Below are 18,685 nucleotides of genomic sequence, written 5' to 3'. Positions count from 1 at the left end.
CCAAAGCCTTTGACTGTGTGAATCACAATAAACTGTGGGAAATTCTGAATGAGATGGGAATACCAGACCACCTGACCTGCCTCTTGAGAAACCTGTATGCAGGTCAGGAAGCAACAGTTAGATCTGGACACGAAACAACAGACTGGCTTCAAATAGGAAAAGGAGTACATCAAGGCTGTATATTGTCACCCTGCTTATTTAACTTATATGCAGAGTACATCATGAGAAAGGTTGGACTGGAGGAAGCACAAGCTGGAATCAAGATTGCTGGGAGAAATATCAATAACCTCAGATATGCAGATGACACCACCCTTATGGCAGAAAGTGAAGAAGAACTAAAGAGCCTCTTGATGGAAGTGAAAGAGGAGAGTGAAAAATTTGGCTTAAAGCTCAACATTTAGAAAACTAAGATCATGGCATCTGGTCCCATCACTTCATGGCAAATAGATGGGGAAACAGTGGAAACAGTGGCTGACTTTATTTTTCTGGGCTCCAAAATCACTGCAGATGGTGATTGCAGCCCTGAAATTAAAAGACGCTTACTCCTTGGAAGGAAAGTTACAACCAACCTAGACAGCATATTAAAAAGCAGAGACATTACTTTGTCGACAAAGGTCCGTCTAGTCAAGGCTATGGTTTCTCCAGTGGTCACGTATGGATGTTAGAGTTGGACTATAAAGAAAGCTGAGAGCTGAAGAATTGATGCTTTTGAACTGTGGTGTTGGAGAAGACTCTTGAGAGTCCCTTGGACTGCAAGGAGATCCAACCAGTCCATCCTAAAGGAGATCAGTCCTGGGTGTTCACTGGAAGGACTGATGCTGAAGCTGAAACTTCAGTACTTTGGCCACCTGATGCGAAGGGCTGACTCATTTGAAAAGACCCTGATGCTGGGAAAGGTTAAGGGCAGGAGGAGAAGGGGACGACAGAGGATGAGATGGTTGGATGACATCACTGACTCAATGGACATGGGTTTGGGTGGACTGCGGGAGTTGGTGATGGACATGGAGGCCTGGCGTGCTGCGGTACATGGGGTCACAAAGAGTCAGACACAACTGAGCGACAGAACTGAACTGATGGCTGTTGTATGGCAGAAACCAACACAACATTGTAAAGCGATTAAAAGTCTAAAAATATTTTTTAAATGGATGAATGGATAAAGAGAATGTGGTATGTACATAAAATGGAATATTACTCAGCAACAAAAAGAAATGAAATCTTGCCATTTGCAACAATGCAGATGAATCAGGAGAGTATTATGCTAAGTGAAATAAGTCAGACAGAGAAAGACAAATACTGTATAATCTGACTGATATGAGGAATCTAAAAACAAAACGAAACAGAGCAAACTGGTGGTTGCCAGAGGGAGGGGGCTGGGGGTTGGGCAAGCTAGGTAAAGGGGATTAAGAAATACAAACTTCTGTTTATAAAACAAATAAGTCATGAAGATATAATATGTAGCACAAGAGATACAGTCAACAACACTAATAACTTTTTAGACTGAGATAACTTACTGAACTTCTCACAGTGATCATTTTGCAGTGTATTTGTCGGATCATTATATTGTACACCTAAAGCTAACATAATATTATACATGACCTATAGTTCAAATTTAAGAGTATGCATATATATGGAATCTAGAAAGATGGTATTGAATCCATTTTTCCATTTTCAGGGCAGCAGTGGAGACACAGACATAGAGAACAGGCTTATGGACCCAGTGGGGGAAGGAAAGGATGGGAAAAATTGAGAGAGGAGCATGGAAACATATGCATTGCCATATGTAAAATAGATAGCTAGTGGGAATTTTCTATGTGCTGCAGGGAGTTCAAGCCAGTGCTCTGTGACTACCTAGAGGGGTGGGATGGGGTAGGAGATGGGAGGGACCTTCCAGAGGGAGAGGACATGTTTATACCTATGGCTGATTCATGTTGATGTAGGGCAGAAACCAGTACGGTATTATAAAGCAATTATCCTCCAATTGAAAGTAATTTTTTAAAAAAAATACATCAATGGACTTCCCTGGCAGTCCAGTGGTTAAGACTTTGCTTTCCAATGCAAGGGCTCAGATTCGATATCTTGGCTGATATCGATATCCAGCCCAGATATCTTGGCTGGAAAGCTAAGATACTGCATGCTGCATGGCCCGAAAAAGCAAAACATAAAACAGAAGCAGTATTGTAACAAATTCAATAAAGACTTTAAAGATGGTCCACATCAAACAAATAAATAAAGGATATTAAAACAAGAAACCAGTTTTCACCAACAAGTCTTTTAATGCTTCTTAAACACTCTGAAAAAAATGGCCCAGCAAATACATTGAATTATCTTATTGAAATCCCTGGAAAATACATAATACAATAATTGAGAAGGAATATTTCACCAAAAACATTTTTTAACTCATGAAAAGTATTTAACTTAATTTTTAAAATGAAGAAACTTTTTAAAAGAACAAAAGAATATCAAGGAAAACAGGAAGGAATAAAGAGAAAAGCAAATATTATTTCTTTAGGAAATATATAGTTTTAAATCTATTTTTAAAAATCAAGCACTTATTTTAGTTATATAACCAAGGACAAAATAAAGTTTGAATGTCTAATGAACATGAAGCAGACTAATGATTTATGTTCAATATTTACACTTTGGCTTTTTTTGTTTCAGTTGCTCTTGGTTACAACTGTTTTCAAGGCTGGGCTTAAAAGCAAAGATGGAGTTTCTTTTTAAGCTTCCAAATGAGACCTCTGTATTTCATTTTTTAAGGAGACATGCATGGTTTCCCATCTTTATACAAACACACACACATACACACCTATGGCAGGTAACAGATCACTGCTTAGCAGTCAAATAGCACAATAGTTTGGCATCAGAACATCATGGGTTCAAGTCCCAGCTGTGCCACTTTCTGGAAGTGTGACCACTGATGACTTATTTTCCCTTTTTCAGTCTTTTTTCTTACACATAACACATGATAGTCACTACATCTCAAAAGCTGTCATGAGGACAAAATAACATTTACTCAGTAGATCAATTGGTCAAAAGCGTTAATTATTACTAGTATAATCATCAATTCAATAACAAGGAAATCTCAAGTTTACAAAGTAGGGTCTTCCATTCATGCATGTGTGTTAGTCACTCAGTCATGTCAGACACTTTGTGACCCCATGAACTATAGCCTGCCAGGCTTCTCTGTCCATGGAAGTCTGCAGGCAAGAATACTGGAGTATGTAACCATTCTCTTCTCCAAGGGGTCTTCCCGACCCAGGGATGGGACCTGAGTCTCCTGCATTGCAGGCAATTTCTTTACCATCTGAGCCACCAGGGGAGACCCCCTTCCATTCATGTAAATAGTGCTAAAAATACGGCAAGAATACACTAAAAGTATATTTCTTTTTAATACAGGACTGCTACTATTGCTTTCCACAAGTCCATGGGAGAAAACATGAACCCAACTCCTCAAGGGATGGGAGGAAGCTGGGCAGACACTTAGACTTGGATCTAAGGCCTTAGCAGCTGCACCATAAATTGGTTCTTCGGTGAGATGGGTGGAATGGAGGACCACTAAGGTCACACCCGCAGCTCCCTCTGTGATTATCACTTTGCCTTGCGCCCAGCTCTGCGGAGAACTTTGACCAAAGCCGCCCACACTTCCCGGTTCCTCAGGCTGTATATGAGGGGGTTGAGTGTGGGGGTGATAAGACTGTAGAACAGGGAGACCATGTTGTCCTGGCGTGGGCTGTGGTAGGCACCCGGGACCATGTACATGAACACGGCTGAGCCATAGAAGAGTCCCACTGCTGTGATGTGTGAGGAGCAGGTGGTGAAGGCCTTGTGGCGGGCCTCCTCTGAGCGCATACGTAGAACAGCCCCCAACACGTGGCCATAGGAGGTGGCAATGAGGGAAAGGGGAAGCACCAGGATCAGCACTCCCGAGGTGGACAGCGCCAGTTCATAGGCGGCCGTGTCCGCACACGAGAGCTTCAGCAGCGCGGGCACCTCACAAAAGAAGTGGTCCACGGTGTGCGAGGCACAGTAGGGGAAGTGCAGAGTGATGGAGGTCTGGATGCAGGCATTGAGCACACCCGCCAGCCAGGAGGAGATCACCATGAGCAGACACACCCGGCGCCTCATGAGCAGAGAATACTGCAGCGGGCGGCACACAGCCACATAACGGTCATAGGACATGAGGGCCAACAGGACGCCCTCAGCCACACCCATCAGCGTGAGGAAGAATATCTGAGCTGCACAACCCCCAAAGGAGATGGAGCCTTCTCCCTGCAGAAAGTCTGAGGCCATCTTGGGGATGGTGACCAGGGGGAAGCCAACATCAAACAGGGAGAGCTGACCGAGCAGAAAATACATCGGTGTGTGCAGCCGGGAGTCCACGCAGATCAGGAAGAGCAGAGTGGTGTTGCCCAGAAGCCCCATGATAAACATGACAGCCACCAGGAAGAACAGTAGCTGAGGTGACCCTGAGCGGCTGAAGAGGCCCACCAGAATGAAGTCAGAGGCCACTGACTGATTCACATCTGTCATAGTTTACACAACATACCTTTGCTGCAAGAAGAACTGGAGAACCATGGCAAAAAGCCTGAGTGGGGACTGGTATATATGTCTCATCCCACGTGCCAGCGGCTACTGATTGGTAATGGCTGCCTGGAGTGCCATCTGGAGAAGAGCTATGAGGTCACAGCTAAGATTAATAGGTGGAAAAAGCCATGATTGATTAGTGATGTCTGTCACAGGCATGGGATGGGAAAACCGTAACTGGCACCTCTGAATGAGATACTTGGCCACACGCTAGTCAAGAGCTACCCACCTACTCGTTTTTTTAATATATAATAGCAATATTTAGCTTTTCCCTTTTTTAAACATTAATTTTTACTGGACTATAGTTGCTTTCAGCAGTCTGCCTCACAGGAGACATGTAGAAGACCTGGGTTCAACTCCTGGGTTGGGAAGATTCCCTAGAGAAGGAAATGGAAACCCTCTCCAGTATTCTAGCCTGGAGTATTCATGGACTGAGGAGCCTGGTGGGCTATGGTCCATGGGATCAAAAAGAGTTGAACATGACTGAGTGACTAACACACACACACATAGTTGCTTTACAAAGTTGTATTCCCACTGACTCTTGCAGTCCCAGTTTCACGGTCCAAGTCAAAGACAGAAACACAACCCCAGTAGAACATTCCAATACCCCTCATCCCAGGGGTGCTGGGGCCAAAGCAGAAGTGATATTCCAAAAGAACTGGTAAATAGATGGAGTTGAATCAACAAACCAAGCAAGAAAACAGAGAAAGATCTGGGTCCAGTAGCCTGGATGAGATTCTGGATCAAAGAGAAATCTGATGAGCAAGCACTGGCATCAAATTGATGGTCTGGGGACTTCCCTGGTTGATGGTCTGGGGACTTCCCTGGTAGTCCAGTCTAAAATTGTATTAAATAAATCCTGGGAATATCTCACTATTTCCATGGCTTCATAAAGAAAAACTTAAACACTAATTCTTAACAATTTTCTGCCAATTTGGAACCAATCAATTACCTCAGTTACCAAATTTCCCAGCTGGTAAAATAGCTTTTAGTGCACACTCGTGTCAAGGGCTATTTAAGAGTGAAAAGGAACCTACTCTTGCTCTGCTCACTCACTATGCTCATCTTGAGAGGAGCTGACACCAACTGAGCACTGACAGTATAGTGGGTATCTGGCTATTTCACACTTAACACTTCAATACTCCAATACTTTGGCCAGCTAATTCAAAGAGCTGACTCATTGGAAAAGACTCTGATGCTGGGAAAGATCAAAGGCAAAAGGAGAAGAGGGTGGCAGAGGATGAGATGAGATGGTTAGATAGCATTACCGACTCAATGGTTGTGAATCTGATCAAACTCCAGGAGACAGTGAAGGACAGGGGAGCCTGGCGTGCTGCAGCCCATGGGGTCTCAAAGAGTCAGACATGGCTTCAGTTCAGTTCGGTTCAGCCACTCAGTCATGTCCGACTCTTTGTGACCCCATGAACTGCAGCACGCCAGGCCTCCATGTCCATCACCAACTCCCACAGTCCACCCAAACCCATGTCCATTGAGTTGGTGATGCCATCCAACCATCTCATCCTCTGTCGTCCCCTTCTCCTCCTGCCCTCAATCTTTCCCAGCATCAGGGTCTTTTCAAATGAGTCAGCTCTTCACATCAGGTGGCCAAAGTACTGGAGTTTCAGCTTCAGCATCCGTCCTTCCAGTGAACACCCAGGCAGGACTGATCTCCTTTAGGATGGACTGGTTGGATCTCCTTGCAGTCCAAGGGACTCTCAAGAGTCTTCTCCAACACCACAATTCAAAAGCATCAATTCTTCAGCTCTCAGCTTTCTTCACAGTCCAACTCTCACATCCATACATAACCACTGGAAAAACCATAGCCTTGACTAGATGGACCTTTGCTGGCAAAATAATGTCCCTGCTTTTTAATATGCTGTCTAGGTTGGTTGTAACTTTCCTTCCAAGGAGTAAGCATCTTTTAATTTCATGGCTGCAATCACCATCTGCAGTGATTTTGGAGGCCAGAAAAATAAAGTCAGCCACTGTTTCCCCTGTTTCCCCATCTATTTGCCATGAAGTGATGGGACCAGATGCCATGATCTTAGATTTCTAAATGTTGAGCTTTAAGCCAACTTTTTCACTCTCCTCTTTCACTTTCATCAACAGCCTCTTTAGTTCTTCTTCACTTTCTGCCATAAGGGTGGTGTCATCTGCATATCTGAGGTTATTGATATTTCTCCTGGAAGTCTTGATTCCAGCCTGTGCTTCTTCCAGCCCAGGGTTTCTCATGATGTACTCTGCATATAAGTTAAATAAGCAGGGTGACAATATACAGCTTTGATGTACTCCTTTTCCTATTTGGAACCAGTCTGTTGTTCCATGTCCAGTTCAAACTGTCGCTTCCTGACCTGCATACAGGTTTCTCAAGAGGCAGGTCAGGTGGTCTGGTATTCCCATCTCTTTAAGAATTTTCCACAGTTTATTGTACTCCACACAGTCAAGGACTTTGGCATAGTCATTAAAGCTGAAGTAGATGTTTTTCTGGAACTCTCTTGCTTTTTCGATGATCCAGCAGATGTTGGCAATTTGATCTCTGGTTCCTCTGCCTTTTCTAAAACCAGCTTGAACATCTGGAAGTTCACAGTTCACATATTGCTGAAGCCTGGCTTGGAGAATTTTGATCATTACTTTACTAGCATGTGAGATGAGTACAATTGTGCAGTAGTTTGAGAATTCTTTGGCATTGCCTTTCTTTGGGATTGGAATGAAAACTGACATTTTCCAGTCTTGTGGTCACTGCTGAGTTTTCCAAATTTGCTGACATATTGAATGCAGCACGTTCACAGCATCATCTTTCAGGATTTGAGATAGCTCAACAGGAATTCCATCACCTCCACTAGTTTTGTTCATAGTGATGCTTCCTAAGGCCCACTTGACTTCACATCCCAGGATGTCTGGCTCTAGGTGAGTGATCACCCATCGTGATTATTTGGGTCATTAAGATCTTTCTTGTACAGTTCTTCCGTGTATTCTTGCCATCTCTTAATATCTTCTACTTATGTTAGGTCCATACCATTTCTGTCCTTTATTCAGCCCATCTTTGCATAAAATGTTCCCTTGGTATCTCTAATTTTCTTGTGCTTTGCTGGAGCAGCCATGAAGAGATAGCCCACGTCCAAGGTAAGAGAAACCCAAGTAAGATGGTAGGCGCTGAGAGAGGGCATCAGAGGGCAGACAGACTGAAACCACAATCACAGACAGCTAGCCAATCTGATCACACAAACCACAGACTTGTCTACCTCAATGAAACTAAGCCATGCCATGTGAGTTGGGTCATGGGGGAGAGGTCTGACAGAATGTGGTCCACTGGAGAAGGAATGGCAAACAACTTCAATATTCTTGCTTTGAGAATCCCATGAACATTATGAAAAGGCAAAAAGATAGGACACTGAAAGATGAACTCCCCAGGTTGGTAGGTGCCCAATATGCTACTGGAGATCAGTGGAGAAATAACTCCAGAAAGAATGAAGGGATGGAGCCAAAGCAAAAACAACACCCAGCTGTGGATGGGACTGGTGATAGAAGCAAGGTCTGATGCTGTAAAGAGCAATATTGCATAGGAACCTGAAATGTTAGGTCCATGAATCAAGATAAATTGGAAGTGGTCAAACAGGAGATGGCAAGAGTGAACATAGACATTCTAGGAATCATCAAACTAAGATGAACTGGAAAGGGTGAATTTAACTCAGATGACCATTATATCTACTATTGTGAGCAGGAATCCCTTAGAAGAAATAGAGTAGCCATCATAGTCAACAAAAGAGTCCCAAATGCAGTATTTGGATGCAATCTCAAAAATGACAGAATGATCTCTGTTTATTTCTAAGGCAAACCATTCATTATCATGGTAATCCAAGTCTATGCCCCAACCAGTAACGCTGAAGATGCTGAAGTTGAGTGGTTCTATGAAGACCTACAAGACCTTATAGAACTAACACCCAAAAAAGATTTCCTTTTCATTATAGGGGACTAGAATGTAAGAGTAGGAAGTCAAGGAACACCTGGAGTAACAGGTAAATCTGGCCTTGGAGTACAGAATAAAGCAGGGCAAAAGCTAATAGAGTTCTGCCAAGAGAATGCACCGGTCATAGAAAACACCCTCTTCCAACAACCCAAGAGACTCTACACATGGACATGACCATCTAGATCGTCAACACCAAAATCAGATTGATTACATTCTTTGCAGCCAAAGATGGAGAAGCTCTGCACAGTCAGCAAAAACAAGACCAGGAGCTGACTGTGGCTCAGATCATGAATTCCTTATTGCCAAATTCAGACTGAAATTGAAGAAAGTGGGGAAAACCACTAGACCATTCAGGTATGAAATCAAATCCCTTTTGACTATACAGTGGAAGTGAGAAATAGATTTAAGGGACTAGATCTGATAGACAGAGTGCCTGATGAACTATAGACAGAAGTTCGTGACATTGTACAGGAGACAGGAATCAAGACCATCCCCAAGAAAAAGAAATGCAAAAAAGCAAGATGGCTGTCTGAGGAGGCCTTACAAATAGCTGTGAAAAGAAGAGAAGTGAAAAGTAAAGGAGAAAAGAAAAGATATACCCATTTGAATGCAGAGTTCCAAAGAATAGCCAGGAGAGATAAGAAAACCTTCCTCAGAGATCAATGCAAAGAAATAGAGGAAAGCAATAGACATGGTTTAGCAACTGAACAAAAACAACACTTCAACCCTCAAGTCCTGGTGAGGGATAGTGTGGGTGGGTACACAAAAATTTGAATATACTTAACGCTATTAACAGTACACTACAGTGGTCTAAACAGTAATTTTTATGTATTAAAATTATGTATTGGAAAAATCCTGATGCTGGGAAAGATTAAATGCAGGAGGAGGGGACAACAGCAGATGAGATGGTTAGATGGCATCACGGACTCAACAGGTATGAATTGGAGCTAACTCCAGAGGATTGTGAAAGACAAGGAAGGAAGCCTGGTGTGCTGCAGTCCACAGGGCCTCAAAGAATCAGACACAACTGAGCAACTGAACAACAATATATATTTTATAACAATAAAAAAAGAAACACTGGCTATAGCTCTTGCTGTTTTTCTGTATTTTTGGATGAGAAGCAGATATTCAGAGAAGTCTGGTGACTTGTTCAGCAAGAAGTAACCGAATCAAGATTTGAACAAAGTAGGGATCATATTCCAAAGTTCCCATTTTCCCCCTTGCATTCTACACACTCCTCCCAAGCGCTGTAGTTATACATTTTGGATTTGTTACACACACTCACACACTCAGTCCTGTGTGCCTATAAACTTATCTTTCCTTCCGGGATTCCCAGGTGGTCCCACTGTTGATGCATCTTTAAAGGGATGGGTTCTAAACCTCTGGGTTTTTGGAATCTCTAGCCTGAAGTTCTTTGGTGGCTAGAGACTCTGATTGTGATTCCCTTGTGTCCTAAGCTTTTGATAAACTTGTTCTCCTGCAAAATCTCTCTTGGAAAAAAAATATTTCCAATCTCCTCCAAGAATTGGGCATAGCTAGCCAGGATTCATTCAAATCTGGGCTGGATTATCTCACTGTGACTCACAACATTGCTTCTCATTTGGGGCGAAAAGGATCCCCTTTGGCAAATTTCCAAATTGTATATTACCTCTTCCTTTCCCCATTTTCCTGCATGATGCCAAAATTTGGATCTGGGGGGCCGTCTGCTGATGCTGAGTGACCTGGGGAAAGGGGCTGGCATTATTCACTTTCTGGTTGCCCTTAAAACACTCATATCTCTCCACCATGACCAGATAAGATCTGGACTCTTCATCCTCTTAATAATCAGAACCCTGTCACTGACATTGTTGATTTAATCCCCACATTCAATTACCCCTGCTCAACGATCCACAGCAGATCTTGTTCAATAAATAGTAGGTGAATGAACACATTCTGGGAGGGAAAACCTATTGTGTCGGAACTAATGTTATTGACAAATGGGTTGAGAGAGGGTGAGTGACTTAACTAATGTCACACAGCTGTTAAGAAAGCAGGCTAGGATTTGGAATCTGTCTAAAGGAGTCCAAATTCTGAGCACTCTCGACTGCATGCTGCCTCTTTCTTAGAGAAAAGTCTCTACTCTTCTGCCCAGGAGCTCAGAACTGAGAATTCCTCAGATGAAGCACCCTGTGGATGGCCAGTCCTCAGAAAGTGTGCTAAATGTGCCCCCAATCCATGCCAGACAAGTTGTTCTGGTACTGGCTCCGAGACCACGGTCAGGTACCAGTGCTTGGCAGCTTCCAAGAGCTTCTCTAGAAGGTCAACATGGATAGGCATTCAACACGGGTTGCACATCAAGAAAGATGACTTTCTGCTGTCTGGAGGACTGACCTTATTGGGTTCATAACAACAAAGACAGACAGGGAATTAATTAGTATTCAATATACTAAGATAGCTGCATTCCAGTTGGTGAATATCAAAGAAATAGACAAGAACCCATCTTTCCATTCAAATACCTGTATTGACTCAAGCCAGCATACCCATGAAAAACTTCATCAGTTCTTTGGCTCCATCCCACCACTGATGCCTAACTTCTAAATCAAGCCTGCATCCCCAAGAATCCCAGAAGGCTGACTGAGTTCCAAGTCCTCTGCCCCACTTACCAAGGTCTGTGTGTAGACCGAAGAATCTTTCTCAACACCCCATTTGCATGTCAACACCCTTATTCCAGGATTGTCCCTGATAAAACCTCTCTGGATTCCAGTGCCATGGGTTTCACAGGGCTTCCTCTGTCTCTGTAGACTTAGATGTCATCATCTAGGAACAGAGGCTCCAGAGAGCACTGTTGCATCAGCAATCCCTCTGGGTCTTTCTGCTAGAGGGAAAATGAGTTGCAGTGGAAGCCAGGAACCCTGGCTATTTGGATTGTCCCTGGAGGATAATGGAAAAACATTCATTCATCTCAACCAAAGGCAGGATGGGCATCACTGACATGAATCTTTGCATGTGACAGATATCCAAGCCCTTCTTTGGGCATCTAATTAGGAGGAGGGGATGTGGCAATGCATTACTGCCAATGGACCCCATGCTCAAAGGAAAAAAAAAATTCTGAAGTCTAGGATATTTCCTCTGCAATAAATAATGAGACAATGATAGTAGGGGAATAGTCAAGAGACAGTTTTCCTGGGTCAGGAAATTCCTTCCTCTAAACTCCATTCTTTTTCTTTTTTTTTTTTTTCCATTTACTTTTATTAGTTGGAGGCTAATTACTTTACAATATTGTAGTGGTTTTTGCCATACACTGACATGAATCAGCCATGGATTTACATGTATTCCCCATCCTGATCCCCCCTCCCACCTCCCTCTCCACCCGATCCCTCTGGGTCTTCCCAGTGCACCAGCCACTCTAAACTCCATTCTTGAGGGGCCTTTAAGACTCAGGAGATACAATGGTCTAGAGACAGATGGTTCTAGTGTTGAGAGTTTATTGTGTGCCCATGGCCAGAGCTTAGGGTAAGGACAGAGATCAGAGAGCCAGGCTACCACAATCACGGATGCTCACTGCAAGAATTCACAGGAGCGGCCAAGACAGAATGCACACTGACTGCAACCGCCCTCCCTGGCCAGGCACCGTAGTAACCATTTGCATGAGTTGTTTTACGACAGGAGGTCCTGGTAAGGAACACAGAACTAATAAGCCACCACCAATTGGAAGAGTTCAGGAAATGTCAAAAGGAGACACCACATGTCCAACCACCTCCCAGAATCCTTCTCTCTGGCATCCATCTTGGCTGAACAAGGCGTGCACCACCAGGAAGGACCCTGAGTCAGAATGATTGGCTGAAGACAACCTGGAAACGAATTCCATCACCATAAAACCCAAGACTGCGAGCCACATGGCAGAACAGTTCTCCTGGGTTCCCTTACCTACTGCTCTCCACCTGGGTGCTCTTTCCCAATAAAATCTCTTGCTTTGTCAGCACATGTGTCTCCTCGGACAATTCATTTCTGAGTGTTAAACAAGAGCCCAGTTTCAGGCTCTGGAAGTGGTCCCCTTCCTGCAACATTACCAAGAGTCCTGCTCGAAACAAAGTTGAAAGGGATCAGAAGGTTCATTCTTCCAGTAACAAAATAAACACGTCAGGGGGGTGCAATGTACAGAGTGGTGACTATGGTTAATAATATTGTATTGCATATTTGAAAGTTGCTTAGAGAGTAGATCTTTTCATTTTTTTTTTATTTATTTGGCTGTGCTGGGTCTTACTTGCAGCAAGTGGGATCTAGCTCCCTGACGAGGGATCTAGCTGCCCTGCTTGGAAGCACAGTCTTAGCCACTAGACCACCAGGGAAGTCCCTAAGAGAGTGTATCTTAAAAGTTCTCATCATGAGGGAAAAAAAATTTGTAACTATGTATGGGGACAGTTGTGAATTAGATTCATTGTGGTGAGCATTTTGCAATATATACAAATAATGAATCATTATATTGAACACCTGAAGCAGTGTTTTACCAAAAGTTTTCACTTTTGTCTCAGGTTCAAAGGATTTGTTAACAAAATAAGTCACTCATTATATACAAATAAATAATACAGGTATTTATTAGTGAATTATCTAGCTTACTTTCAACATACTAACATTAAAAGAAAAGATAAATAGAAAAAGCAGAGAATACATCACCAGATTGGGTTTTGACCAACATCCAGTCTTAAATAATGCTGGGAAATTCTGTGTCACAGCACCTCTGGAGTCCCAGTTGGGAAAGGATCCCAAGCAGTGCATCTGCTCAGATGAGACTTGAAAGATTGTAGTTCGGGGTTCCCACTTAATCATCCCAGCATGGAAGCAAGCTGATAGCATCATCAATCTGTGACCAAACTTCGAGACTGGTTTCCTGTCAATGCTGTTTGTTTTGTTGTGTAAAACTCTTGGTTGGCCAGGCCCCCTCCAGGGTCTCAACAATCGCAAGATTCCTCCCGCATCTTATCTATGATGCTGCCAGCCTTGTACTCAGAGCAGGCAGTCACAGTCACTCCCAGTCTGGGTAGTGTCCGGGCAGGTTAGAAGGAAGGTTGGAGGCCTGCTCTGCTTTGTCTCTGAAGCCAAAACAAGACTATTCATTTAATTTCCCTAACAAGTTAGTATAATGATGTATGTTGATTATACCTCAATATAATTAAGTAATTTTTTTTAATCATGTGTCAGACAAGTGGCAACAAGATGCAACCAGACCACGGTGACCTAAATGGGAAGGAAATCCAAAAAAGAGGGGATATACATACATGTGTAGCTGATACACTTTGTTGATACAAAGCAAAAAATACAACCTTGTATAGCAACTATACTCCAATATACATTTAACAAAACAAAAAACCAAGATGGAACCAGAATGGAAGTAAGAATAAGTGGCAGGTGTTAAGAGCTTGATACATAATTGGTTAACTACCAGCAAATTTCTTGTACCCTGCACCACCTCACATACGTGCATGCTAAATCGCTTCAGTCGTGTCTGACTCTTTGCAACCCTCTGGACTGTAGCCTTCCAAGCTTTGTCTGTAAGGATTCTCCAAGCAAGAATACTGGAGTGGGTTGCCATGCCCTCCTCCAGGGGATCTTCCCAACCCAGGGACCGAACCCAGGTCTCCTGCAACTCCTGCAGGCATATTTCTTTACTGCTGAGCCATCGGGGAAGCCCATACCGCCTTATTCCATGGCATACTTTAGCAATTGATCTCGTTGCTTTCTACCTAAGTCTGGATAAAGCTTCACAATTCAGCACAAGGTACAACAAAATTTTACGAACTGGATTTGACATTCATCATGAAACGATCTTTTCAAACTCTAGACCAGTACTCAAAGTAGTGGTGACAGTCCACATGGAGATAAAGAACTTGCACCAGAAAGTTATATAATACATTGCTTCATTCATTGAGAAATGCTTGCTGTGGAAGAAATATCAGTTGAATGAAAGCTTTGTGATATTGATTTATGGTTTCTTCCAAAGTTCCTTTCTCCTCAAGAAACGGTAACAGTTCATGGACCACAATTTGAGTAAAACTGTCATAGACCACAGACACATGCTGGCAAGGTGCCTGCTATTAGCCATTTCTGTGTAGCTGATACCCAAGCACATGGACACATCAATAGTTATTGATGCAGACAGGAGTTTGGAAAGAGAAAATGAGATATGGGGAAGTGGCTGGTGGGTCTCGGATTCTCAACAGCTATCACGCTGATTTGCATCAAAGATGGATGGATGGGGGAATGACCAAGATGACAGAGTAGGAAGACCTGAGTTTGCCTCTTCCCAAAGGCATACTAAAATTGCAACTATTTACAGAGCAGCTATAAATGAGGAAGGCCTGAAGACCAACAGAGAAGATCCTCTACATCTAAAGATATAAAGAAGGAACCACAGGGGAATTCCCTGGTGGTCCAGTGGTTAAGATTCCACACTTTTGACACAGGGGAGGCAGATTCCGTCCCTGGTCAGGGAACTAAGATCCCATGCGCCGCGTGGCAAAAAAAAAAAAAACAAAAAAAAACGGAAGCCGATATCATCATCATAATTTTTTTTTTTTTAAAAGGAAGGAACCAGAACGAAATGAGTAGGAAGGGCAAAGATGTGGTATAGTCAAGACCCATACCCCTGGATAGATGACCCACAAACGGGAGAATAAATACACTTGCAGAGAGGTTCTCCCCCAAGAAGCAATGGGTTTGAGATCCACATCGGAGGTGGGGGGGGGGGAGATGGGAGGTGCTTTTTCCCCCCAGCTTTATTGAGATATAATTGACATATAACACTGTCAGTTTAAGTGTATATATTGACTTGATACAATTACATATCACAAAATGCTTATCACCATCTCTATCTTGCATAATTATCATTTCTTTTTTGAGGTGAAACACCAGCATGAGTGCTAAGTCACTTCAGTCGTGTTTGACTCTATGCAACCCTATGGACTGAGCCAGCCAGGCTCCTCTGTCCACGGGGGTTCTCCAGGTAAGGATACTGTAGCGGGTTGCCATGCCCTCCTCTAGGGAATCTTCTCAACCCAGAGATTGAATGTACCTCTCCTGTGTCTCCTGCATTGATAGGCAAATTCTTTACCACTGAGCCACCTGGATCTATTTTATTGTTGATGTTTTTCACTTGTTTAGCTGTGTCTAACTCTTTGTGACCCCATGGACTATAGCCTGCCAGGCTCCTCTGTCCATAGGATTATCCAGGGAAGAATTCTAAAGTGGGTTGCCATTTCCTACTCCAGGGGATCTTCCTGACCCAGGAATCAAACTAACAGCCCTGCATTGGCAGGTGGATTCTTTACTATTGTGCCACCTGGGAAGCCCTATCTATTCTGAAAGCTCCCTTCTGTATCCCCCAGACACTCCCTTCCACCAAGAGAAAGCAGATAAAGTCCCTGCAGTGAAGGCAAACAGCTCCTACCATCACTAGGTAGTAGAGAGAGGGAGAGGAAATCAAGGAAGACTTACAGGAGGAGGTGTTTTCCTGCTGTGATTTGAAGAGCAAATTCCTGCCCTGCAGGAATGGAAAGGGAGGCTGTTTCAGGCAGCAAGAAGAGCAGAAATGTCAAAGAATCCAGTATAAGGGGTGTCTGTGTCTCTCTTTGCCTCCTATCCCAGGCCGGTTTCTGTTTCCCCTGGGAAAACAAAAAGCTGGGACTTCCCTGGTAGTCCAGTGGCTAAAGAATTGGTCCAGTTCCCAATGCCCAGGGCCCAGGTTCAATCCCTGGTCAGGGAACTAGATCCCACATGCTGCAACAAAAGACCCCACAAAGCTAAATAAATAGCTATGTATTTTAAAGTACTTAAATCAAAAAGTCACCCCATCACCAACCACTTTCTGATTAATATTCTAAGGATTGATATTTTAATATTCTAAGGAGAACTGTGACCAGCTCTTAGAGATCACACTATAATAACTTCAAGACAAGGCATCAAGAGAAGGATTCCTGGGTCTTACTGAATCAGGGTGCTGGGTCAGAGGTCCCTCTTTGGACGCCTTCTAGCCTATTCTCCAAATTTGGCACTGGGGTGGGTGGGTGAGGGTGGGGAGAATTCAGAATAGATGAATACTCTGGGGGTTTTCCACAGAAAGGAAGGGTCCACCCTACCCCCACCCCCCACTTCTGCATTGTGAGCAGCAGAATGATGTCACAGACCCCCGCCCAGCCCCTCCTCCCTCTCTCCACCTGTGCCTGCCCCAGGCCCAGGCTCTCCACTCCCACCCCCACCCCCACCCACGCCCCAGAGGAAAGTAGTCAGCTTTGCCAAGCAGCCCAGGCAACTACTCACAGCCATGGATCCAAATCAAGGCAACCGCTCGGAGCCCCAAGCCTCCCTGGAGATCCCCAAGCCTAGCCTGAACCTCACCTCAACCCTGGCAAATAGCACCCTCCCTCAGCAACCCCCCAGCATGGTGGGCGACAGACTGCCCCCAAAGACCGGGGCGGTGGTCATCGACATGGGCACGGGCACGTGTAAGGTGGGCTTCGCCGGGCAGGCCCGGCCCACCTATACCGTGGCCACCATCGTCGGCTGCCAGCCCCAGAAACCGGCCCCCTCAGGGCAGCCGGCGATGGAAACCTTCATCGGCGAAGCAGCCCGCAAACGCCCGGAGCTGACGCTGGTGCAACCCGTGCACAGCGGCATCGTGGTGGACTGGGATGCGACCGAGCTCATCTGGCGCCACCTGCTGGAGCATGACCTCCGCGTGGCCACCCGCGACCACCCGCTGCTGTTCTCCGACCCGCCCTTCAGCCCCCCCACCAACCGCGAGAAGCTGGTGGAGGTGGTGTTTGAGTCGCTGAGCTCCCCGGCCATGTACGTGGCTTCACAGTCCGTACTGTCGGTCTACGCGCACGGGCGGGTCAGCGGGCTGGTGGTGGACACGGGCCACGGAGTCACCTACACCGTGCCCGTCTTCCAAGGCTACAACCTGCCCCACGCCACACAGCGCCTGGACCTGGCGGGCACCCACCTGACCGCCTTCCTGGCGGAGATGCTGCTCGGCTCCGGGCTACCCCTGGGGCAGCAGGACCTGGACGCGGTGGAGAACATCAAGCACAGATACTGCTACGTGGCCCCGGACTTCCCGAAGGAACAGGCCCGGCCAGAGCTGGAATGCCGCCAGACCCTGAAGCTGCCGGACGGACGGACGGTCACGCTGGGCAAAGAGCTGTTCCAGTGCCCCGAGTTGCTCTTCAGCCCCCCGGAGATCCCAGGGCTGTCCCCCGTGGGCGTCCCCACCATGGCCCAGCAGAGCCTCTGCAAGGTGGCCGCGGAGCTGCGGACCGACTTGGCCCAGAACGTGCTCCTGTGCGGGGGCTCTTCGCTCTTCACCGGGTTCCAGGCGCGCTTCCAAACGGAACTACTCCGCAATCTGCCGCCAGAGGCACACGTGATGGTGATGGCCCAGCCCAGCAGGAATTTCTCCGTGTGGATCGGGGGCTCCATCCTGGCCTCCCTGCGCACCTTCCAGTCCTGCTGGGTCCTGCGGGAGCAGTACGAGGAGCAGGGGCCCCACATCGTGTACCGCAAATGCTACTGACCCGGGGCGGGGGTGGGTGTGGGCGAGGTGGGGTGGCGGGGAGGCAGTCCTGAGCAGTAAAGTTTCTGCTACCCAAGCTGGTTCTGTCCTGCCTTCGCCCAGGTCCACTGCTGGACCCATCCCGAGGCACCTGGTTCCCACCCCACAGACCCACCTTCCCCTACCCGGGGTGGTCTGCCTCCCAAGATGTCTCTGGTTCTGCCCTGCCTGCACTCACCTCCTATGAAAGTGAAAGTTTTTAATCGTTCAGTCGTGTCCAATTCTTTGCGACCCTATGGACTGTATCTTTCCAGGCTCTTCTCTGTCTGTGGGATTCTCCGGGCAAGAATACTGGAGTGAATAACCATTCCCTTCTCCAGGGGATCTTCCTGACCCAGGGATCAAACCCATGTCTCCCGCATTGCAGGCTGAGATTCTGGTCTCAGCCACCAGGGAAGCCCCATGAGACACCCCAATTTTGACTCCCAGAACCCCCCTGCCCCACAATCAATCCACACTGCACACACACATACCATCATGTCTTAACTCTGTCAAACCCAGCTTCCACGATCCTAGTCTCCTACAACATTCAGATTGGGGTCCGCTTC

At 45.6% G+C, this 18,685-nt stretch overlaps 2 protein-coding genes across 2 annotated transcripts; one reads left to right on the top strand and one right to left on the bottom strand.

Moving 5' to 3' along the window:
- Positions 1-3,588: 3,588 nt before the first annotated feature.
- On the bottom strand, positions 3,589-4,530 carry OR2Z1 (olfactory receptor family 2 subfamily Z member 1). The gene has a single exon (XM_065919115.1). The coding sequence runs from the start codon at positions 4,528-4,530 to the stop codon at positions 3,589-3,591; it is 942 nt and encodes a 313-aa protein (XP_065775187.1).
- A 12,317-nt stretch (positions 4,531-16,847) lies between these two features.
- On the top strand, positions 16,848-18,098 carry ACTL9 (actin like 9). The gene has a single exon (XM_065933272.1). It carries the CDS (start codon positions 16,848-16,850, stop codon positions 18,096-18,098), a length of 1,251 nt encoding a protein of 416 aa, XP_065789344.1.
- Positions 18,099-18,685: the final 587 nt, after the last annotated feature.

Source organism: Muntiacus reevesi, chromosome 1 (assembly GCF_963930625.1).
Source record: "Muntiacus reevesi chromosome 1, mMunRee1.1, whole genome shotgun sequence".
Lineage (NCBI taxonomy): Eukaryota > Metazoa > Chordata > Mammalia > Artiodactyla > Cervidae > Muntiacus > Muntiacus reevesi.
This window is presented reverse-complemented; position numbering and strand designations above follow the sequence as displayed.

Bases quoted from the DNA above. Each gene is read 5' to 3' on its own strand.
- OR2Z1 (XM_065919115.1), bottom strand. From the start codon at position 4,530: ATGACAGATGTGAATCAGTCAGTGGCCTCTGACTTCATTCTGGTGGGC.
- ACTL9 (XM_065933272.1), top strand. From the start codon at position 16,848: ATGGATCCAAATCAAGGCAACCGCTCGGAGCCCCAAGCCTCCCTGGAG.